This window comes from Notothenia coriiceps, unplaced genomic scaffold (genome assembly GCF_000735185.1).
Source record: "Notothenia coriiceps isolate Sejong01 unplaced genomic scaffold, NC01 NC01_scaffold00020197, whole genome shotgun sequence".
Taxonomy (NCBI): domain Eukaryota; kingdom Metazoa; phylum Chordata; class Actinopteri; order Perciformes; family Nototheniidae; genus Notothenia; species Notothenia coriiceps.
Genome location: NW_011352898.1, coordinates 12147 through 36510, shown reverse-complemented (window position 1 = coordinate 36510; position 24364 = coordinate 12147). Strand labels below are relative to the sequence as shown.

The 24364-nt window shown below is 39.6% G+C and overlaps 3 protein-coding genes across 3 annotated transcripts in view; 1 reads left to right on the top strand and 2 right to left on the bottom strand.

Annotated features, from left to right (window-relative positions):
* Nucleotides 1–1002: 1002 nt before the first annotated feature.
* On the bottom strand, nt 1003–11898 carry LOC104952591 (Usher syndrome type-1G protein homolog). The gene is made up of 4 exons (XM_010779442.1): nt 11588–11898; nt 6216–6663; nt 4518–5332; nt 1003–1680 (listed from the first exon to the last, which is right to left on the bottom strand). The coding sequence occupies exons 1-3, from the start codon at nt 11749–11751 to the stop codon at nt 4520–4522; spliced, it is 1425 nt and encodes a 474-aa protein (XP_010777744.1). The 5' UTR covers nt 11752–11898; the 3' UTR covers nt 1003–1680; nt 4518–4519.
* A 1343-nt stretch (nt 11899–13241) lies between these two features.
* Nucleotides 13242–18103, top strand: LOC104952590 (otopetrin-3). The gene is made up of 7 exons (XM_010779441.1): nt 13242–13705; nt 13793–13929; nt 14789–14847; nt 14941–15095; nt 15816–16498; nt 16783–16947; nt 17660–18103. Exons 1-7 carry the CDS (start codon nt 13333–13335, stop codon nt 17828–17830), a joined length of 1743 nt encoding a protein of 580 aa, XP_010777743.1. The 5' UTR covers nt 13242–13332; the 3' UTR covers nt 17831–18103.
* Nucleotides 18104–19098: 995 nt separating this feature from the next.
* Nucleotides 19099–24364, bottom strand: part of hid1b (HID1 domain containing b) — a 12207-nt gene continuing 6941 nt past the window's right edge. Inside the window, exons 5-14 of the mRNA XM_010779449.1 lie at nt 23640–23730; nt 23374–23525; nt 22833–22911; nt 22570–22734; nt 21915–22136; nt 21253–21392; nt 21078–21167; nt 20905–20996; nt 19993–20151; nt 19099–19439 (exon numbers count right to left, since the gene is read on the bottom strand). Coding sequence (XP_010777751.1) covers nt 19376–19439; nt 19993–20151; nt 20905–20996; nt 21078–21167; nt 21253–21392; nt 21915–22136; nt 22570–22734; nt 22833–22911; nt 23374–23525; nt 23640–23730 — 1254 coding nt within the window. The 3' untranslated portion in view covers nt 19099–19375. The remainder of the gene's footprint in view (nt 19440–19992; nt 20152–20904; nt 20997–21077; nt 21168–21252; nt 21393–21914; nt 22137–22569; nt 22735–22832; nt 22912–23373; nt 23526–23639; nt 23731–24364) is intronic.

The window sequence follows — 24364 nt, the reverse complement described above, 5'->3', positions numbered from 1 at the left end:
TGTGCTCTTTCAAGTATACACAGTGTGTATTTTTTACTCTGAAGGACAGCAGATGCTGCAGAGGAAGGAACATAAGGCTGTCTGCCAGCTCAGCTTACACTCTCCCTCAGCCTCAGCTTGTTGTTTGCTTGTTGCTGGGGAGACATCCCAGGTGAATAGGTGAAACACAATGTTCCGCGGTTTATTAAAACAGTTTTTCTTTTTGTATTACATGGAACAGAAATCTGTTATTGGACAGGTAAAACAAACAACAGTTTAATTTTTGTTGACATTTTAGATTTTTACAGAGGGAAGTTCAACTAACAAGAAACTTTCCATAGTTCATTAAGACAATTTTTTTTTTGTGTTACACGGAATGGAAGAGGTCAAAGGGGCCCTATTATGCTCATTCTCAGGTTCATATTCATGTTGTGTCTCTACTGTGACATGTCTCCATGCTTTAATGTTCAAAAAGCTCTTTATTTTTCTCATACTGCGCGTGTTGCAGCACCTATTTTCACCCTCTGTCTGAAACCAGAGCCCAGTCTGCTCTGATTGGTTAGCTGGCAGGCTTTGTTGTGATTGGTCAACCACTTAAAGATGTCCCACCCCTTAGCCTATCAATTACAATGTGTTGGAGCGCTATGCCAATAGAAAAACGACTGTTACGTACTCAGTGATGTCATTATGTTACGGAGGTAACGGAAGTGGATGTTTTTTTTTTAAATAAGGCATGTTATGGAAGAACAACAGCCCAAACAAAATGTACATGAAGTGCATCATCAAAAATCAAAAATCAATGTTTTTGCTTTTGGTGTCTTGCCTTAAATCATAGTGTAAAATCATAGTGTATTTTTACTCTAAAGGACAGCAGATGCTGCAGTAAAGGACAAACAAGATCACCAGGCAGTATGCCAGCTGCACTCACATCCTCCCATAGGCCTTAGGCCTGTTGTTTTCTATTTATTAAAAGGACTAATCATTCATCAGTGTCACTCATTTTAACAAAGAATGATAAATAAATGGTGCAAAGGTCAAGTTTATTTTCACAGGTTGGTATTATCGACATGTATTCACTCACAAAACAATAGTCATTTTCACTTTATTTTAATAAAAGATCATTATAATTGTGGGTACATCTTTTGATACAAAAACAGTCTTTTACAAACATACAATGGACATTCATGCACAGCCATACTCTTAAGTGCACAGACACAGACCTTCAGTGAAACTAAATATGCCACAGAGCAACCAGAGATAACAGTGCTATCTAACGCACACCCACATAATATTTTCTTAACTGTTGCAACAGAATTTGCAGACAATGGCAGTCGTTGAAATAGTCCATATATAGTAAGTTACCATTTTGTATGTGCCATGGAGTAAAATAACATGTTTGAAGTAAGAAAACTGCACAATAAAAACATATAAACAACATTTTCAAAGGTTATGTGCATTCAGTAATACATTAATCATTCACATGTAATAATATGCGAGGATTACACATGAATGTCATTGGAAGGGAATACATACAGAAACACTTTGTATCTGTGTGTTTGTATATGTGGCAAAGCTTTCAAATGTCTTCTTTTCCATGTTTCGGTCTGGATTCCATGTTGACTCCACTGACAGGATTAGGAAATGATAATTGTACATGGAGCCAGCATCTTGAATGCATAATACCTTCAATGTGTGTTTGTCCTGTAAATTAAAAGGAGAAAATGATGTTTTCATACGAAACAAACACATGTGTCATGCTAATGGTTACAGGCCTGTCGTTATATCAAAAGTCACCACTAGATGGTGCCATTCAAAAAGGCTCCGCTGCAGACCCACACAGGTGCTTTCAGTTATACTGTGATTAGATGTCTGAAAATGTCATTAAATGCTCTGTTTTCCCTGTCTACCTATCTCTTTTTTGAGCACGCCTTTTGAAATTACTCCGACTGTTTCTCTCTTCTTGTCTCGTCTCTGTGTGTGTGTTTGAATCTATCGTGCTGACTCACTGATTTGCACCGATTTGATTGGCTGAGTAGCGTCACCTCCTTAAAACATTAAACAATAACCTTTTCAAACCTATTTATCTTTATGTTTTAAAACATTTTTAACATGTTCAACATCGTGGATAAATCCTTATATGCTCCCGGCAACACACTGAACGTCAACTTTGCCTCCTTATTACACTCACCCCTACTTTAGTGGGAACAATGAGTCTGCGTCTTTGATGCGCACAGGCGGATGCAATGTAGACAGGAACAAACGCAGATCATCCCCTGGCTGCAGCCTTGACCGGTACTTGCTTTTGATCAAAATCAATGCTCTTTCTGTCAAGGAATGTTTCCAAATGTTTGGAAGCCGGCTGTAGTTATCCCAATCTTTAAAGGTGGAGACCCAATGTCTACCAATAACTACAGGCCAATTAGTATCCTTCCTACAGTATCAAAAGTTGTTGAAAAAGCTGAACAAATTATTAACCATCTGAATAACAGTGCTTTTTCTCTGCATCCAATGCAATGTGGCTTTAGGGCCAGAAACAGCCAACTGTTTTTTCACAGAACAAATCAAATCCAAAATGGATAAAGGTGGTGTTGTAGGAGCAGTGTTTCTCAACTCAAAGAAGGCCTTTGACACTGTTAATCACAAAAAACTCATATCTAAGCTATCCAGCACTAACTTCTCCACACAAACATTTAAATGGATAGAATCATATTTGTTCAACTGTTCTCAGTATGTCAGAGTACAGAATAATCAATCATCTAACCTCCAGCTGTCAACAGGTGTCCCACAAGGGTCAATTCCGGGTCCATTGTTATTTTCATTGTATATAAACGACTTACCACCGATATGTCCTGATACAAACATCCAAATGTATGCTGATGATACTGTAATTTATGTTCACGGAGGCAGTCTGACACAAGTGGCTAATGAGCTGACGAATACGATGGTTAATGTAACAGCTTGGTTGGAGCAATGCTGTCTGCAACTAGATGTCAGTAAAACTGTATGTTCTTCACCAAAACCAAGTCCTCTTGCGTTGAGCCAGATGTGTTTGTGTCCGGGGAGAGGCTACAGGTGGTCTCACAGTACAAATACCTGGGGGTCTTAATTGATTCAAGACTCAATTTTAAGGCTCAGGTGAAAAGGGTCTGCAACAGGGTCAAATTCAGTCTGTCAAATTTGAGGTTTACCAGAGATTGCATGTCAACAGAGGCGGCTCTGATGTACATGCCCTATGGTTCTATCTCACATCACCTACTGCTTAACAACCTGGTCGCATGTCTGTAAAACCACTCTTAAACTCCTGGAATCATTATACAAAAAAACACTTAAAATAGTAGATAAGAAATTTGTTCATTCTCATCATTGCCCAATACTCACAAAATACAACTTGTTGGGCTGGGAAAATATAATTAGATATGCAAATGCTTGCCTCATGTACAAAATAATTCCTCCATCTTGTTGACTGTAACACCCTCTCTTGTATATAAGCATATCAAGGACTCTGTGAATCTGGGAATTACTTGTCCCACGCAGCTCTGTGTGTGAACTTCCATTTTTGCAAGGATAATAAATACATATATGTGATATTTTTCTAACAATCGCCATCTGCACAAGAGCATTAGTGTTTCTCACTGGTCAAATATGCTAAAGACTGAAAGCAAATGGAACAGAATCTATAACCACATGTGCTTCTAGGTCAGGGTTGTTCCAAAAGGACCAAAAGGGCCACATACAGAAAAACATATGAAGGTCTGGGCCACTATCTAGAGGTGAGGTATATTGCTTCATAAGTTAAGTTATAAGTTAACAAAATCAATCAAATGTATGTAAATTATTCTTGATACTTGAATAAGCTTTTCAGGCTTGTTATGCAAATAAGTTATTGGCCTTCTTATTATCAACTAAGATTTGTTACAATATTGTTTCAACTTTAATTGACTGAATGAATTTGAAAAGTGGCCTTATTAACAGATGACTACTGTGTAATATATGTTTAGTTATATTTAAGAAGTACAATATAAGAAAAGCATACCATTTGAATTTGCTGGGGGCCAATAAAAAATGGACAACGGGCTGCAGTTGGCCCCCGGGCCGTAGTTTGGACACCCCTGGTCTAGATCTATGTCTCAAAACTATCAGGTGGAAACCACTAAAGTTTGAAAAAATTATCCATTACAGATAAAATAACCACATGGGACTGTATGAACGTTTGGTAAAAGATCTCTATGGGACACTGGATATATAAAGTCTGCTCATTAGATCTAGCTTGGTAAGAATGGCTAAATGTCTTCCAGTTAACATATTTCTTCCTATTGTTGTATTGCCCATAGCTCTAGCAAATAAATAAGTGATACCTTTTAGATTTAGGGACAGCATTAAGCCATCCACATCAATTCAAGTTTTACAATTCTCTGGTGTCTGTCATCCACATTGAATGTTTTGTATACAGTATGCCTATGCATGTCAAACAAAGGCTGATGTGGTAAAAAAGGAGAGTCCTTTATTCTTTTTCAAACATCATGTATTATAACACTGACCTTCAGAGCTCAGTGTCTTCAATGGCCTCTGGTTCGTCTATGGTGTCCAGGCGTCTCTTGCAGGCTTCCAGAAGTTTCTTCCTTGGGCCCAGAGGGATATGAATGCTGGTAAGATCATGATCTGAACAAAGCAGCAGAGCCTCCAGGTCGATCTTCTCTCTCCTGAAGATTAGCATGAACTCACTGAGGCTTTGAGAGGCCAGGAAAGTGTCCAGAGGACTGCTCTCTAGCTCCAAGTCCTCATCCATCCCAACGTCCGTCTCCTCCCATGGCAACTCCTGAAGGTTCCTTTCTTGCAGGCTCAAGGCACTGCCAATACTGTCCTCATCCAAGCTGGGCGAGCGTTGAGGCAGAGGTCCTCGTAGTCGAACATTAGGTGCCCGGCCCAATGGTTCACTTCCCACTACACTCCCTTCATCCCGTGTAAACATGGCTCCAGTCAAATAGTTCCTCCTGAACACCATGGTGCCAAGCCCAGGTCGGGTGAAGAGAGAGTCACGTCCGGAGTCTGCACTGATCTCTGAATACGCGGTCTCGTGGAGGCCTGGCTCGCTCATGGCACGAGAGACTGTGTCGCCGTCGTCGTCATGGTCACGGGCGAACATGTCGCGGATGTTGAGGCGAGATCGCTCCTTGGGGTTGGCGTATGTGCCCTGTTTAAGGAACATGACATCATTGCCGAGCTGCAGACCAGAGAGTGAGCGCACACTTTTCCTACCGTCCTCGTAGATCTTGAAGGTTCCATCACCCTGCTTCTTCTTCTCTAGTTTCCTCTGTATCTTGGCCTTGCCCTTGGCTGTGGATTGCAGCGTGGCCTGAGAAGCAAGTATAGAAATTAAGAAATAAGAAACACTCATTTAGATCAAGAATGGATATACCCAAAAACAATCACTGGTGTTGCAACTCAAACAACGGCCAAGTCCTTAAAGCTGGTACCACTAGCACAATAGAGGATAACTTTCTGTGTCTTTCCAAAAACTTGAAACATGGTCCTGGACTTCTATGATTCATAACCAAGATAAATAAGATATTGCTGTACTAGACAAGCATCTTATTGTTTTAACTAAGATAAAGCAATTCATTTATTAACATGAAACTCCTACAGCTAGGCTGATGTTAAGCAAAGACTTTACCATTGGACTTTATTTTGGAAAGAATGTGTACGGAAGTCAAGGGCAAGAATTGTGCCTGAATACATACTGTATATGATGTTCAAATAAAAGGATAATTTAGCAAGTCAATAAAGTTCTCGTAAAACTGACCGAGTTTAAAGACTTTGAGAATATGTCATTGTAAAGATTACACAGCCAAAAGTTATAAATTTGTGCCTCATGTATTGTACGGGGTATTGCTAATTATTTGGCTTCCCAGCTGATAAAATGACCAGGAGTGGCTGTATAAAACACGTTAGGTAAGATAACGTTACATTTGCAATGGTTTAGACCTAAATTGACTAGCTAGTTTCTTGGTTATCTCTATTGTGCGAGTTAGATGCCATTCAATGAGCCGTCTTGCCAAAATTCAACGGTACTGCACCTTTTGTGACTTGCAGACACCATTTGGGATATGCATGGCACATTTAAAATGCGACTAATCATTTGTTTCATGCCTTAGGCTATACCAACATGCTTTTTTCTGAAACAAGGTTCCATCCACATCCACTTTGTATGTTTATATATTCCATTTTAACACCACTACCTGCGAGTATGGCATGTTGGAGGTCACAGTGTTGAACTTGCGGCTCAGTGTGCTTCCGCTGTTGTAGCTAGAAAAGCTGATAGCATCCAGGTTGTCTAAAGCTGCTGACTCCTTCATGAACTTCCTCTCCATGTGTTCACGGTGCTTCCTCTGGAGCTTTGCACAGTCTTTGATTCGGCGCTCTGCTGCGCGAAACGCCCGGTCTTTGAGTTTGGTGACCAGCTTGGGGTTGAGGGTTATCTGCTTGGCAGTGATGGAGTCCAGGTAGCGAACGCAGTCCATGTGTCCCTTGGTGGCGGCCATGTCCAGCGGTGTGTGGTAGTCATTGTCCAGACACCACACGTTGGCACCGAAAGCGACCAGGAAGGACAGGCAGTTGTGGTGGCCGTTGGCAGCTGCCAGGTGGAGCGGGGTGTTGCCCCAGATGTCACACTTGTCCGGATCGCCTCTGAAAGACAAGGCGCAACGTAGGATCTCAACATTACTGGATTCACGTATACAGTATGATTTCTGTCTCAAGAACCAGCACATTTTTCACAGATTTAAGCTATTTTAATTTTAAAACACGCTATATGGTGACAGTAAATGGACACCACTATCCATGTGGCTACTTTGCAACCCTTTCTCCTATTAAATGAAGTTCCCATACAACTAAATGGGACTTCAGAGTAGGGACCAAGTGATATTCTTGTACATTTAAACAAAAAAACAATAAAGTTGCAAAAAATACTTGGGAAAGTTATGTTTGTTGTATTTCTTTAATTCACCGACATACATTAAAATAAGTCTCCTGGGAAAAGATCTATTTTTGTTTGACCCACCCACCTCGACCTCCTCCATAAGCACTTCATTTTGTTTGGGTGAGCAAATACCTTTTCCCTTAAATTGTCAATGCCGCAAATTGGGAACAATTTAAGACCAGGCGGACTTTTGGTTTGGGGTTATTTGTAATATTACACAATACAAGAGTTAGGGGTGTTGTCGAGCAAAGTCCAAGGACCAATCTATATTGTGGACATTTTCCGTAGATCTTAGTTATTATACACCAAACAGATGTTTTTAGCAGCGTTCTGGCATGCTGCAGACACTGAGAAAAACTCAACCTCACTTGCTGATCGCCTTACAATACAGCTTGAACTTTAGGAAGTAAGATGACTCACATGACCTGCAACTCTGTCAGGTCATACAGGGAAAATGACTCTACGTTTTACAGTCATTACTTGAAAGGCAGTGTAATAGTAACATCAGATCAATCCTGATCAATTTGACTTTTTTTGATTATTTTCTTCATTTTATTTAATTGTGAACTGAATATATTTAGGTTTTGGCTTGTTGGTCAGACAAATAAGCAATTTGAAAATAATACACCTTTTTTTAATCACTTTTAGAGTTAAAAGAAATATGATAATGATTAAAATGTATCTAAATAAAATATAGATTCAGTTATTTAAAAAACGTAATCTATAGCCTTGACATTTACAGTGCATCATCACTATGTTTGTAGTCTTTTTTGTAACCCTTGTTTAATGACAAGGAAACAATAAAATGGCAATATAACCAAGATATCAGTAAAGCACTACCCACAATGCTGTGTAAGCAAGTAAAAACAGGACAAAAAACCACAACACATGCTGGACTTTGACACACATAGCATGTTGAATTGTCCACAGTGCGCGGTACAGTTTGTTTGTTTTGAGTCCCTCCTCTTCCTGTTTTCTCTCCGCCCTTATGACCGGGCCGTGGCAGGGGCCTGATCAATAATTGAAGCGCTGCAGGTTAAACATGTCAGAGGTGACGATGCATTATTTATCCCACACACCAAGAGCCTTTTTTCTGCAGACACCTAAAGGCACAGTTACCACACGCAGCAGAGTCACTACTTTTATCAGCTTGATCCTTGATTTCAGATCCTTGGTAACTGCAGACCTGGCAAATTGTACAAATGCCCCATTTAATTAGATCCAATATATGGTGTGGTTTATTTTTATGTTCAGAGCATCAAATGTTCCTGTTTTATATTTCCCTGTCAGCTGAAAGGGCGATTAAGCGGATCCAATTCCAATGGTACAAGCAAGAAATCACCAAACTATCTCACACGGTAACTGGAACCATCTGCAGCTCTGCCAGAACCTCTGACTCAGAGTTGATACACCAACCTCAAACAACCATCTGTTTACTCTGAAACTTTAATACTGTTTGGTACCAACCGAAACGTATCCTCGTTCTCTGTGAAATGTTGCCCGGAAGTTCCCACTGACTACAGATCACACATCTGACTGCACAGGAAGCTGTGTCTTACCATAAGATAAGATGGACCCTCATTTATCCCAATGGGGGAATTCAGGAGTGTAAAGCAGCAACAGAGTGAGAGTGAAAAACAGGACAGTATAACATTATATAAGTAACTGTTAAAAAGAAATATCACAACGAGGTAAAACGTTGATAATTTGAGCCCTCCCCTCAGCCACCTCCTCCAGGTTGTCCAGTTTTATGAACTTGTTCAGCCATACCACCGGCAAAGAAGAGCACACTGGATAAGAAGTTGTTCCCCAGAGGATAAGGTGTATTTTGTTTGTGATAATCAGGTCACAATTTGAATGTGTCCAACGCTAGGAAACAAATGTTGACATGATAACATGTTCAGGGGACCATGATAGACGTGCAAACCATCAGCATGTTCACTGTGAGCCTGTTGTTTTTGATGTACCTAGGAACAGCCTCATAGAGCTGCTAGCAGGACTGCGTACTCTTAAACTGTGTTCCAAATCATATACTAATGTACTGTACTTAACTGCATTGATCACATGACTGTTTCTATCACTATATGCAGAGGTGGGAGAGGTACTCAGATCTTGTACTTAAGTAAAAGTAGAAGTTCAAGAGTGTAGGAATACTCTGTTACAGTAGGTTACTCAGGTAAAAGTACACAAGTATTAGCACCAGAATATACTTAAAGTACCAGAAGTAAAAGTAGTCGTTGTGCAGATTGGTCCATTTCAGAATAATATGATATGTTTAATAATGATTGATCATGAAAGTGTTCTCAAAGCTGGTAAAGGTACAGCTAGTCTGAATGACTTTGTATACTGCAGGGTAGCTTGTGAATTTACTCCAGGTGGAACTAAAGTCTGATTTAACACTTGATTATATTTCACATCATTCATCTACATCTGTAAAGTAACTAAAGGTATTCAATAAATGTAATGGAGTAAAATTGTACTTAAGTACAGTACTTGAGTAAATGTACTTACTTTCCACCTTTGACAATATGGGGCAGTTGATGATGTCCACCAAGCTCACGCAGTGTACTCAGCAAAACTTTGCTAATGTAATATACCTCTAAGCATTTCTCACATACACAATAGTTCGCACACTATTATAACGCAGTACATACTCCATTTCTGTCTTCCTATGGCCTACAATGAATAGTAGGTTATTATGCAATTTCATACTCATAGTTTATTTAGGTCAACTTGTGTACCACGTTAGCAAAATATTATCTGCAATAATTAATTTCTAAAAGTGCCTGACATTTTTTGAGTGATGGCTCCCACATGAACAAACTATTTTCTGCCATTTTGTTTCTACTTCTTCACTGGTTTAAAGGTAATGCTTTATGCATTCACTTTCAATTACCATTAGATGTTTTTTTAGACTTTGATTTTTGCTTATTAAGTCATGAATATTTAGGATAAAAATACTAGTTTAAGTTTCTTTATTAATACATTTTTCATATGGCTGCTCAATTAAACGGTTCATTGATATTTAGTAACACTAAGGGTTCTGTTTCAGCTGATATTGTGCCTTAGTGGTACAAATGCAGTCAATTGGGGTGTGGGGCATCAGTTCTGATGCCTACAGAAAGTTGTTATGCACATTTGTTCTTGAACCAGATATTTTACTTGTTGAATCAGAATTGTTATTTTTCCCCCTATATTTTAGTTAGACAATGTTTCTTAAATGACCAACATTTTGGCTACCTTATTCTGTTGTTCAATTGTTTCAGTTCTAATGTGTAAAACGAAGAAAATAAAAAAAGTACAATCTGAAAAGTTGATGAGAAATTACACATTTTCTTGGTTACAACCGCTACTGTTTTCTTCATCTTCTGCTGGGAATTGAACTGCAGCTCAGTTTACTATTCTGTCTTTGCTTCACTCTTTACACCACATGCTCCATGACCCATTGCAGTGTATCAAACAGTCTCTATCCATCACTGTGACCTTTCCCTCTGTCTGTGTCCCTCCCAAGCATCAGACCCAACTGCCCTCCACTTTACTGCTCGCCTTATAAACTTGCCACCAGCAGCATGACATACTGCACTGTTCCCTGCTGTGAAATATCACACTGCTTCCTCTCCTAAACCTTTAACAAAAGCCTTTTATCCTTATCTCAGTTTTCTTTCACAAATATGCAGCAATGCATGAGGCTGCAAGAATGCAGATCCTATCCACCGCAGGTGATGTGTCAGATTTAGTGTGTTATACCTGCACCTGAACTGGGCCTATGTCATGGATTAGCCACACATGTGACATTCAAATAAAGTAATCATGCTTCAGTCTTTCTACTGCTATAGAGTGTGTTTTATGTTTGAGCATCAGCTGCAAGTGACCTTTCCTTTGTAATCAGGCAGTTAAAATGTATAGCACTGCATCTCCAGCGACCCTGATTATATTAGCAATGGGGGTGGGTTATAAGATTTTTATATTCATGCGAATATAAGCACACAGCGCTGAGGTCAACAATATACAATTTGTTAATATTTATTTGTGTGAAGCTTGAGGATCAGGGAGATTGGCATTAAGACATTTTATAATAACAAACAGCAAACTGGGGACATTACTCACTTCTTTCTAAATGTTACATTTTTACATTCTTTTTGTTTATAGAAAATTCCACAATACTTGATTATAGTTGGTCCCATTCAAGCCCAAAGAGTTACATTATTACATATGTGCACATCTTTCGTATTCAACATATAAATACATGTAAACTAAATAGAAAGAATAGTCCTGTGCACACAGGCATAATATATTATGACAAGAATAACTTGAATAAGAATAACATTTTTTTTAATGTTATCAGATTTGTCCTTATTTAAGAGTAGAGAACAGTTCTACCATAGAAATTTAAAATATAGTTCAATATGTAAAGGTTTTTTTCCTAGAGCACGTGAAGTAAATAGAAAAAAATCCACTTATTTACATACAGAAAACAGCGTCAAAATAATATAATAAAAGGTAAACAATAACTGTTGGTCATGTAAACAGACACGTTACAATATTTTCCCTCTCGGACATTTCTGCTGAAATGAGCAAACAGGTGTTAGTGGATGAACTATCTCTCTGGTGAGGGAGGATACTCGGACTCACCCTCTCCCCACGATGAGCCGCAGGGCCTCCAGGTTGCCGTGGTACGCGGCCCACAGGGTCGGTGTCATACCATCCTCATCCGGGGCGTTCAGCTCCTTCCGTGTGGCCTCCTTCAGCACGTCCAGGTAGCCGTCCCGGGCCGCCCGGTGGTACCGGTCGTTCATGGCGGCGCCTCTGCTTCGGCAGCCCGCCTGGCTCACTCTGGGTTCGGTTCCATGGAGGTTCCGGAAGGTTTGCCTTGTTAGTAAGGCAACTTTTAAAGTCCGGTAGCGGCGTGTGAGCAGCGGTCCGACGGCCTGGAGAGGCACGGAGCTGGCTGACAGCCTAGTTGCTAAGAGACGAACACGAGGCGTGCTCGTTGTCAAGCAGGGGCGGAACTATAAATAAAATACCCGCCCCTTTTTTTTGGTTTGATTTAATTATAACATCTATTCATTTTATTTTTTGTTTCTTTGTAATTCCCTCGTTCTCTCACACGAAGAAAGCACGTTGTGGCAGTAACAATTGCACTGAAAATAGCAATATTAAATATAAAATGTGGTTATCTGCATTTCTTATTAACTAATGATGGTGTAGTTAAATCAGGAATCATGCAACATAGATATTTTTTTATTTAGAATAATAACCCAAGTATATCCTTAACATTTTTGCAATTTTGAAATCCCTAAAGTAAAATAAAGTATACTTTAAATATAGAAGTAGCTGTATTTTGCAACCCAATTTCAGACTTTTGGATACATTTTTCCTACTGTTCAGGCATGGTTTCCATTACTTTCTGTGTGTTTCTAAAACCATTTAGAAGATAGTGAAGTTAATATCTTTGACATTTTTAAATTGTGCATTTATCTAGTTTGAATGCATTTATATTACAAATGTAGCCCCTGTAATCTTTACCAAAAATAATGCAGACTCTGTGTGGTCTGATGACTTTTAAAACTCAAACTAGTTCAAAGTTCTACTGACGTGTGCTCCCCTACAATAGGGAAATACATGGAAACCAGCACCTTTCCTAAATAGCGGAAACAAATACAATGACATTTCCATATCAAACGCAACATATTTACAAAATACAAGGCATGATAAAGCAGGCCTACACTCAATTGGTTTTAAATTGGTTAAAACATGCAAAACCACCTGCATGAACATTTGAACGTGACGCTGAAACTAAATCCAGCAGTTTCAGCATGTTATCAGCTGTGACTGAACTATTAGCTGCTACTTGAAGTGATAAGAGTGATGTTTCATTTATTAGTCAGTTCCTGGTGTAGAGTGAACACAAGCAGTGGCACTACCTGGCAGAGAGCCCGGCTGATAAACCCTTCCAAAGTAAAATAACCTCACTGACCAAAAGAAACACTGCCCAAAAAAATTGTTCCTCAGGAATTTAAAGTACACAGTGTGAGTATTCATATACAAATGATCATTTTAAGGGTTTGTGTTTAAGTCTTTTAAACAAACAAAAGCTGAGATAAGATTCTGCTCAGCTTCTTTGGGACCAGGAAGCGACTTCAAGTAAAACTAAGGTCAACATGAAAAGTAAACACTACACCTGTGAAAGGTGTGTTATAAATGTTGTGAACACACCTACACTGGTGTGGGAGGCGGATTGCAACACCCTTCAGTTGCAAGCCTTCACATGTCGAACTGCGGGAAAGTAAAAAGAGAAAGTCCTTGGAACTGAATGGAAAGCAGAAAAAAAAGAAGGAAGGTGAAAGGAACTAAGGATTGTATCTTGAAGTAAAATCATGAATGATAACGGCTTAACAGAGCTGGATTCCTCCAGTGGGAAAGCTGGAAATCTCCAAAATGATGAACCAGTTAAGAACTCAGAACTTCAGATCCAGGAGCCGGAGCAGGACCCGGTTCTGGTGTGGGTCCCCAGCGGGAGGCGTCTGATCTCAGGTCTGCTGGGTCTGAATCTGATGCTGCTGGGGGCCGCCCTGGTGGCCGGGCAGGCCTTCAACCCTGAGGGCCTGAAGCGCCAGGAGCCCCAGGTGTTCATACTGCTGCTGATGGGGGCCAGCATGCTGTGGATGCTGTGGTACCTGCTGTGGGCCAGTAAGCAGCTTGGCATCTGCCCACACATGGACCACCACGCCGGGGGAATCACTGTCACCGGTAGGCTCCTGTATCATTTTGACAGAATACTAGATTATATTAGTTTGAATCCTGTAATAAATATGTCTTTCTCTCCCTGTGCTCCAGTGGTGCTCATGCTGTTTGCTGCATTCAGTCTGCTGCTGTATATCTTCAGGGTTGGTTATTTGATCAGCATGAGGGAGTGTAAGCCCGCTGCTAAAGTGCTCTCTCCATTCATCGAGGCTCCCTTCCTCGCGCTGCAGGTACGGATTTGTATACTATGGGAAAGAGAACATCAGCTGGTTCACACTGAACAGGGGCTACAATGAGCAAAACTAAGAGGATTGTGGAAGAAAGGAACATGATCATTGTGATGTAACAGCTAGTAGTATGAATATTCTTATCTATTATAAAAAATAAATAAATGGACAAAGCATGCCATAGAAGGTGACCTTTTTCACCAGGCCAAGTGGAGGAATGTGTTATTTAAACAGCCCTTGGGAAAAAATGCTAAATGTACATTTATTATTATGGATTTATCTTGATTGAAACAAGAAAAAGACAAACTGTGCAAATGTTGAATTGTAATAAGCATGCGTACGAATAGAGCTTCAAACATCCCTTATAATAATCTTTGAATTGCTTTAAAAACTGCATAGTCTTTAAAATCACCCCACAAGTAAAGTTCATTCAGGAACTGTGTCACAAAACAATATAAACTCATAGGTCTACTTGCCAACTTTGTAGAGAGATTTCAACTACAGCTTAGAGTGTTCATCAGCCAGTGAAATTGGTTTGGTCATCAAATATTTGTGTGAAAGATCAAGGGACAGATAGCTTGAATAAACATTCCATTTTCAAAAATATTGGTTTATAATGTGACAGCTCAAAAACGATAAGTATTTTTTATAAAAGTTGAAACGTTTAAGGTAGATAGAATCTAGTTCTCTACTGCACACCAAAAATCCAAAACGGAACCAAACTTTGATTCCAACATGTCTTGGCTCATTTATGTGCCCTCTATAACTTTTTTTTCTGTAGCATGACAATGTTATTTTAAAAAAGTACTTAGTAAATGTAGTGCTTTATTGTATAACTGGTTATACTGGTTTTATTTTGCAGACATATTTACTGTGGGCTCACTCCAAAGACTGCATTCACAGACATAAGATCATCACCAGGTGCATGTATATTTTCCACAGGTTTAATATTCGAGGGAATGTTATTGTTGCATTTGTGTTTTGAACCTTCTTATTTGACTGTATGTGCTGCAGGTCGGGGCTGATGGTCATCCTCTCCGCTGACCTGGTGCTGTGGCTCAACGCCGTGACGGAGGACACCATCCACGAGGAGATCGAGTTAGAGAAAGAAGACCGGCTGGACTTCAGCAACATAAACTCATCTGAAGCAGACCGCTCTGATTTAGCAGGTAGGCTACTCAAACGTCTCAGGTGGAATGATGCCCCTCCCCCTTTAATCAAACACAATTACTTACTTTGAAAAGTAAGTAAATGTATTCAAGTTTTGCAATTTTGAGGCACTTGCACTGTTGATTAATATTAGTATTAGTTTTTATCCTCATACTACATTTTACTTCTACCCTACTGCATCTCAAATGGAAATATTGTACTTTTTACCAAACTGTGTTTATCTGAAAGCTTTATACAATTACATTTGTTTGCACAAAATACATGAAAATGTGCTATTCCAGCTGAAATCATTATAAGATAAGCTGAAAATGAATGGCTAAATATTTATCATTTCAGATTTCTTTATGTAAAAAACATTTCATGGATCCAGCTCGACAAGAAGATGCACTGATTTTCTTTTAATATTGATAATAAGTGTAATATACTAGTAATCATTTTTAGATTTGGGATTTCTTACTTTTTTCACAAAGCAACCACTCAATCGATAAAAAACTGGCATAATATATAACAGTCACAGAGGAAATTATAAATACTTACATTTTCATTTGACTGAATATACTTACTTGCGTTACACTTTCAATGCAGAATTGTAACTTACTAACAGGGTAGTTTACTGTATAATCAGTCATTTTACTCAAGCAAATTACTTGAATGTGTCCTCTACCAGTGCGTGTACTACATGTCTATATATTTTAAACATTCCTCCATGCCTGCTTCAGGACTTGCCAATTCCACCTGGTGCCAGTGCAGTGCGAGTGCAGGCTGCCTGATCTTCAGGAAAGGCTTCGAGATCCTCTACCCCTTCAACATGGAGTTCTACCTGATGGCAGGCTGCTTGATCTACGTCATGTGGAAGAACGTGGGCCGCAGGATGAGTCCGGGCCCCCACCACGAGTCTCAGAAGCTCACCTTCCAAGTTGTCTACCAAGGGGGGGTCATATACGGGCTGGTGTTGGGGGCCCTGGTGCTCGCAGCTGGGGTGGCCGTCTTCATTCTCTACCAGGTCTGGGTGGGGCAGCAGCAGCTCCGCCTCACCGCCTTCCACATATTTTACGGGTACCACCTTGCCGTGATGCCCGCCATGTCTCTGTGTTCCCTGGGCGGGATGCTGGTCTACAGGCTGGAGAGGAGGGCCAACGAGGGGGGGCACAACCCCACCCGCAGCCTGGATGTTCTGCTTCTGGTGGCAGCTTCTCTGGGTCAGCTCGCCCTGTCCTACTTCTCCCTGGTGGCGGCGCTGGCTGTGGGGACCCAGAGGCCCCTGGGGGACCTGGACCTGTCCTACTCACTCCTCAGCCTGCTGGAGCTCATCCTCCAGAACATCTTCATCATCGAAGGCCTGCACAGGCACCCCAACCTCTTCGTCAAGAGGAAGGAGAAGCAGCGGAGCAGCATCTTCAAGGTACCTGCTAGGGCTGCTTTTAGTTAAATATACATTTTAAGTCTTATTTATGTAAACATTTCATATTTTTCTCATCAAGCTTTTGATAAATAGCTTATTTACAAGAAATAATAACACAATTTTCACAGATCTTTCAAGTAAATCAACTTTTTGACGGCAAAATTATTTCTGTTTCAGTCAAATTAGATATTTTGTATAGCACTCCCTGCATTTAATGTTTTGTATACTGGAACTGGAAGTCAGCCATTTCAAAGGTTTTGTTTCAACATTAAACTCTGCCACAGCCTAAGAAAAAGGTTGCTGCTCAAACACCAGAAGAGAGGAAGACAGATGTTTCGCTGCTGGAGGGGAATACGTCAGCTGCTGCTGAAGAGCATGATGGGAAAAAACCCTGGACCAAAAGAGCCATACAAGAAATCTGTGCCTTCCTCATCCTTTCTAATGTTATGGTGAGTGTCTGTTGTCTGATTTATTCGAATCTTTATTTATTTCTGATTATTTTTGACTTTTTTAATGATTGAGCATACATCTTGTGAGGTTGTGATTTTTTTTGCATTTGTTGCCGTCAGTCAGTACCCTTTAATAAGTCTTATGGGGAAGGGGTGTAGCGGAAGTACAGTCTGTAAGACCAAAAATAATCCCCTAACACTTCACATACAAATTATATTTGAGTTGTTTTTATTGAAAATGATTACACTCTGATATAATATTAGGTAGTAATACTTTAGGTCTGATGTTGGTAAAATACTAAATTCAGTAAAAGTGAATATAATATTAATGTATAATATTTTCCTAGCAGTTGTAGGAAGGGATACTTTTTTTGAATCATACTAAATGCATCTTAACTCATGTTGCTCATCATTGACATTTCCTAGACTTTGAAACATAAAAACAATTCTCCCTGGCTATTTACATTCCATTTTAGTGTTTTAAAATAAATACAAAAAATCAGTATTTTGCTTTAAGAAGTGAAGTTCGTTAACATTTTAACTCAATGAAAGTGGAAAATAATATTTATAAACTTTTTGGGGCGGGTTTTTATAACTTTTTTGTCCTCTATGGACACCTAAACATCTCTCCTAAAGCGAGGTACACGTGTTAAAAATAAATAAAAGTTTCTTTGTTATTTCTGCTGTAAAAAGTTGTTCCCTATTGTTGCAGCTGTGGGTGATCCCTGCGTTTGGAGTCCACCCCCAGTTTGAGAACGGCCTGGGGAAACAGTTTTTCGGCTTCTCCGTGTGGTTTGTTCTGGTGAACCTGGGTCAGCCGCTCAGTGTTTTCTACAGGATGCACTCAGTGGGGGCTCTGATGGAGCTGCTCATCTCTGCCTGACCTGCAGCAGAGGCATAACTCTGACCACATGACTGTTAAAGCAGGAAATATACAAAGGTTTAGTGGAAAAACAACATGATACTCACTTATAAATGAGTTGGTTTATATATGAAATGGGAGTTTGAAAAAGAGTTTGAGGATTTGTTTTCTTTTTTTATGCTGTTTTTCGTGTTTTTTCCCTTTAGTTCCAATAGCCCTTAAAAGCTTAAAGGTGGGGTAGGTGATTCACTTCAGAAACACTTTTTGTTATATTCCATGGAATGCTCTTAACATCCCGATAGCAATGAATACATTCAATGCTTTGACAATAAACACATACAAATATTTCACCTGTGGAAGCCGTAGTACTGTAAAAAGCACGACCAATCATCTGAGCCGGCCCGGCTAAAATAACTGGATGGCCTACCTGCCTGTCAGCCTTCCATCTCTGCACAAACTTATCTCGTGCCCTCATTGGTCATGTGCGCGTTCGTGTGTGTTGGAGGAGGGGCTCTGTAAGGAAGTCTGAAGGAAGAGGCAGATTTTTTTCGGTTACGTACTTTCAAATTCTAGCGCACTCGAGCTAGTTTCTCCATTCTTACCTACCCTACCTTTAAGACATTTTCAAATTGACATGAACATGCTTCAGTAAACTCTTGAATTTGGAAGCTTAAGATGGGTGGTTGCTAAAAATTGGCTTAATCAGACTACAGAGGTTCCTTTAGGGACATTAAACATCATTGCTAGTCCAATTTAACAGCTCTGTTGTGTATATGCTGGTGCCTCTTGGAATCAAATATGTGAATCAGAATACTTTTATTCGTCCCACAGAGGGGATATTTACATAGATGTAACCAAAATGTTCTAACTTGTAGATTTATCAATGTGAAGTTTTGTTTGATTGTCGCGAAATGCAATTGCAAGTTTGAAGCTTAGTGGTAGTACCGTTGAAGTTATACGACATTGTGCCGATTGTACATTGCCTAAGTTGAATCCTTAGTTTTTTACTTTTAGGATTCCCTTTGTACACCTACTACTACTTAGTTAAGTAGTGTTGAATGGTAAAATCTCATTGGACCTTTGGTGAAGGAACCACCTTCAACCACCAATAAAGGACATTTAAAGGTTCAGCAAACATTCGTATCTGGTTGGAGAACAACTAGGATTTTCCCACTTTCTGTCAACAACAGCTTTTGTTTGTCCTTTTCCTGTTTCAACGTGAAAGTGCCCCAAACTCTATGAAGACAGTTTTGCTAGTCTGGAACATTGAATAAAAAAAATTCAACCCATTTCCTGATTTTGTGAGATTTAATGACGATTTGGCAATGTTAATGACAGTGATTGTATATGATGCACAGTATGTTTTGACACATTAAAACATTCTGTCTTTTTATCTGAAACCTGAAAATTGGCAGGAATTAAGTACAAGATGATCTCTGCTTGTTTCAAATAGCACCAGAGAGTGTGAATGGTTCCTCTGAGCAAAGTTCAGGTGTCAGGAAACCAGCAGATCCTGTTGTTGGTGAGTGTGTGAAGAGAACAAAGTGAACACCTTCAACAGCTGCTCTAAATCCTCTGGATCTCAAAGAGCCGGATGTCCGTGTCGTACCAGATGGGAGGATCCACATTGCTGTAGTAACAAAAATCAGGATAGAGAAACAAGTCAAATCTATTTGTCTCTCTATGTGTTTGTGACTGAAGAACAGGTGGGAAATAACGTTTTTTTCAGAATAAGCTTTCAGGTTGCTTTAAAAATATCGGTGAATTTGATATAAATTATGTAGCTTGTGATAAAAGTTTGGAGAGATATTTAAGCTCACGTAGAAATAAACATAGATACTTTTATTCTTATTTAGAAAAAAAGTATGATTGAACATCAGCCTCTTGTGGCCGAACAGTATCACAAAAACCAACATTTAATCCTGACAAAAGAAAAAATGGGTTTTTTCCAACCTGTTATCATAAATCAAAAATAAATAACTTTGATAAATGACCCTAGCATCTGTTTCCCCTCTCCCAGTTTGTACATCATGAACACAGGAGAGAGACATTTTTAGATCATAGAAATAAATTACTCACATTTCATTTTTCTCACGTGCCTCTCAGGGGCTCCGTAGATTGCACCAAAATATAACACGTAAAATAAAGAGGTTTCATACAGGCTTATATTCATGTTTGTTTACCGTAAGTAGATGACCCCCCACATGTAGGTGCGGAACCACATGGCCGTGCCAGCGTTGGCCTGATACTTCCTGATGAGGATGGGATGAGGGACGGGCAGGAGGCCGACCAGCGTGCCGTGCTGAAGGAACTTCAGGATTTCTGACTCGTCTGTCAAACCCCTGATGATGACAACAATATATAATAACTAATCTGAATCATTAAAACTGCACTAATTATGGTGTGATATCAAAGGGGTTGCAGTGATGAAAGGATTTTGACCAGTATTGCAGTTTTTCAGAGCCGTACATGTTGGTGTCTTTCAGCCCATTTCTTTGGTTTACCATTTAACAACATAAAAGTTTTGGTTTAAGATCTTATAAACCCATTATTTAGACTACCTGACCAACACCAAACACAACAAATATAGCAAGTAACTAGTGAAGAAAGTGGATAATTTAGCATCTGAAGAGGCAGGTATTTCTCTTAAGAGTTTGTTGAAACTAAAACAAAGCTAAACGACTGTAAATATTGGACCTATAATAATCAGTTGCTGTGTATCTGCTTGATCTGCAAATAGGTAACTGATTGCTTAAACATTCATCATAAGAGATGCAACAATAAGGGGATAATCCATTAGTGAACTGACAGACATTTTGATGATTGATTAATCATTAAATTAAAATGTTCATGCAAAGGTTTTTTCCAAAACCCCTAGCTCCCTGGGAGAATCTAGCACCGAGAGCATGATTTATTTTAGCAGCAAAAGCAGTTTGCTGCTAAAATACAGTTATGTTACCAGAATGATAACTGGTTTGTTAGAATGATTAGCAAGAGCGAACATGACTGAAAAAGATGGCACTAAACTGGCCATTTACCTCTTTTAAAATAGGTCAGTAAATGCTTCTGAGATTAATACGTGTATCAATTCTTACTTGTCAATGCAAATCTTCTCCACCTGAGGCACCAGTACCTGTAACAGCCTCATGATGGTCTGTAGAGGAAGTTTGGCTTTCCATGACAACACCTGAGAACACACAAGCAGCATGATGAGTTTAATAAATACAAATAGAAGGAATAGTAAAAAGTAGAAAACACTTCCACTAACCCAGTCTGTGTTAGCGCTCCAGGCTGCTGCTGATGATGATGATGCACTTGATAACTGACTCCTCGCTGCTTCCGACTCTGAATGGTATGCCTGATTATAAAATAAAAGCACAGGACTTTAACTTTAGCTGCAGTAAGAAAAACAGTAAGATAGAGTGATGTGAAGTGTGATGTACCTCGTGGTCTCTCTCTGAGTTGGACTCTGTGTCGCTGGCTCCGCCCACAGCACTGGTGTCAGCAGGAGAGTCAGAGGTAGGCACGGTGATCATGGTGCCGTCCACACTCACCTGGGACTTCGCCGTTATCTTATCAATTCCTAACGGATAAAAACATTATTTTTTTGAATTGCAGAGGAAAAGAGAATTGCTCAAATAAATATTGGTAGTTGAGTATTACAATCTTCAGCTCTTTCAAGGCTTGAAAGGTGGCTCTGAATTTTTTTCTTAAACCTTCATGGGGCACATTTGACAACTTGAATTCACAGCTGTTACAACTGATTTCAATGGGGATCCAGAATAATAATAATAATGAACAAAATAGACAGAGAGAGAGACTCACAATGAATATGAAAAACAAGGACACCCTAAAAGAATACAAAGAAACAAAAAAGAGTGGTTGTCTATATATCATTTAAAGACCGATATGATTATTTGTAAAAACATGGAGACATTTATTTTTTTCAATGTGGCGAAAATGAGATATCCAAATTCCCCACAAATGACTCTGATATGTGAAAAAAGGATGTTGCAGATACTGTAATACAAAGGTAATATTCTAATGCAAGTTCATCAACTGGGAATGTTTCCTCTGTAAATGACTGTACTGTCTCCTTTCTCACCTGGAGTAGCCACTAAGCTGGCTTTGAGTGTTCCCGGCTCAACAGAATCAGCAGGTCTGCTCCTCTCTATGGACTCTGCCTCTATGGAGTTTGTCCTGGAGATCCCAGACTTCTTCTTCTTCTGCAGAACCCTCTGAATAGATGCCGTGTCGGACGGCAGGTTGGCCAGCTGGTGGAAAACATTACGCTTCCGGATGATGGCATACACAAGGTTGGAGTTACCTGTGAGCGAGATTTAGTCAGGAGTTTGAAAGAGCCACATAACTGATTTTCATATTAGAGGATTTTTATATTTGTTGATGTTAACATGACAGAAAACATGTAGAAACAAAAGGAGCTGGTTTAAGTCCTACTTATAACTATTTTTAACGGTCTCAGTTTGTACGGATAATTTAATCCTCCATGCAAACAAAAGTTAGACATGGAGTTCCGCAAGGCTTTGTACTTGGACCTACTTTGTTCACCTTATGCTTCCGTTTCACTTTACTATACTATATTTACTTTCAAGTTTCACCCGTCACTCGTGAGTGGGTTTTTCACAAATGTTGCAAATTTTAACGGCACAAGTCAGGACTTTTCCAATATCCTTTCAGACGAAGCGGCCAAGGAACGTGGTATATTTAACAAACCGCCACTATATTGTCTATTTTTTCACCATCAAACTGATACTGGATGATGTTGTTGAAGACCTCAAGCAGGAAGAAGACGAGGTGGTGGTTCTCTCGCGAGGAGAAGAGGAACCAGGGGGTGGTGAAAGCCTCCAGGAGGTGGAGCAGCTTGTTGGCCGCCACCATGGACAGGCTCTTCAGATAAGGTGAAACTGTAGAGGGCAAAAAAAATGTCAAAATGACGCAGAATATTTCTCTGCAGTTCTGAGATCAAGCCATTAGGGCACGACATTTCCTTTGTGGTCCTCACTGTTCACTATGATTGTAAGAAGGCAGTCAAACAGAGGCTGCAGACGCTGGTGTCCACTGGTGGTGATCTTGTGGAAGATCTAAAAATAATCAAATAAAATGTGATCACATAATAATAATACCAAAATAAAACAGAGAGAAAATGTTGAACAGACAGCAGAACTCTACTCATACTTTTAGTATTTATTATTATTATTATTATAAACAACAGCAGTAATATATATAAATGTTATATTATTACTATTATTAATCCAATAAATTTATTTATAGAGCTCCTTTAGAAAAAAAACATGACATAAAAAACAAGAGTCGAAATGACACATGGAATATATAGCATGATTTGTGTGAGACTTTGTAAATAAATGTTGTGTATAAACGTTTTCACAAATTAATTTGGAAAATCATTTTTGTTTTTAGAATTTCATTAATGAAAAAAAGAATTTCAAGGTAACTTGAATGTAATTGGTATACAACTAATCTGTTTGGGGCGAAGTGTTTTTAAATAAAGAATATGAACTCTCCTCTAACATTACATGTCTTACAACAATGAGCAGGTCTGCGTGGGTCCCTGTGAAGATAGGGATGTCCATGGGGACGTGCAGAGTGAACGGCTTGTTCAGACGCACACCGAAGTTCCTCTCCCCGCTCAGCAGCAGCAGGATGAACACGCCGATGTGCATGAGGCCCACACGAGCTGCAAACACGCGTATAAAAAGACAGATTATTCAGGGGTATAAAACAACCATCTATGCAAGTTAGCACTCACCTCAATATGCATGTGCAAATATAAGTAATCCCTGAGACTCACACGGATCTGCTCTGGCATCATTTAGGCTGAAGAGGATGGGAACCAGCACGTCCAACACGTCGCTGCTCTTCAGCACGAAGAACAGGAATTTCTAAAACACACAAACACACCTGAGTTTACATATTCATCCATCTTACTCCCTCACATCAAGAACTACATGTGATGATGAATTTCAGAGCTTTATTTTAAAACAGGGCTTTGTCGGAAATCAGTGGCGGCGCTAGGGGGTGGCTACTTGGGCTCAAGCCCTGGATGTTTTCTGAAAAGCCCCGGATGTTTCACTTAAAAAAAAAAAACGTCTCGGGAGTAATGTGCAGTACCGGAGTCCACCAGAGAGGCAGCTGCTGCGGGACAGTAGCCTGCGTACTGCATAGCCTTCCCTGCCCTGAAGAAGGAGTGATCCATAGTGCCCAACGCCATATGGCTCTGCTAGTGCCTGACGAGTTTTAAGCTAATAGCCTATAAAGTTATGGATATGAGAAAGTTATTTTCATTGAAAAAGGCGCCACAAGCTGCAGAAGCAGCAGTATCAGCAGCTAACAACAATGTCATCACCAGCAGTGAAGAAATGGATGATGTTTCAGGTTTGTGAATCTAATGGTGATATCTGCAGTCTGGCTGAGTGATGTAATGTTAATGTTATAGCTAGTAAACATGGAGTAACCACACTAATTATACCCGTATATGTTAGTATGTATACAGAACATGACTAAAAATTACCCTAA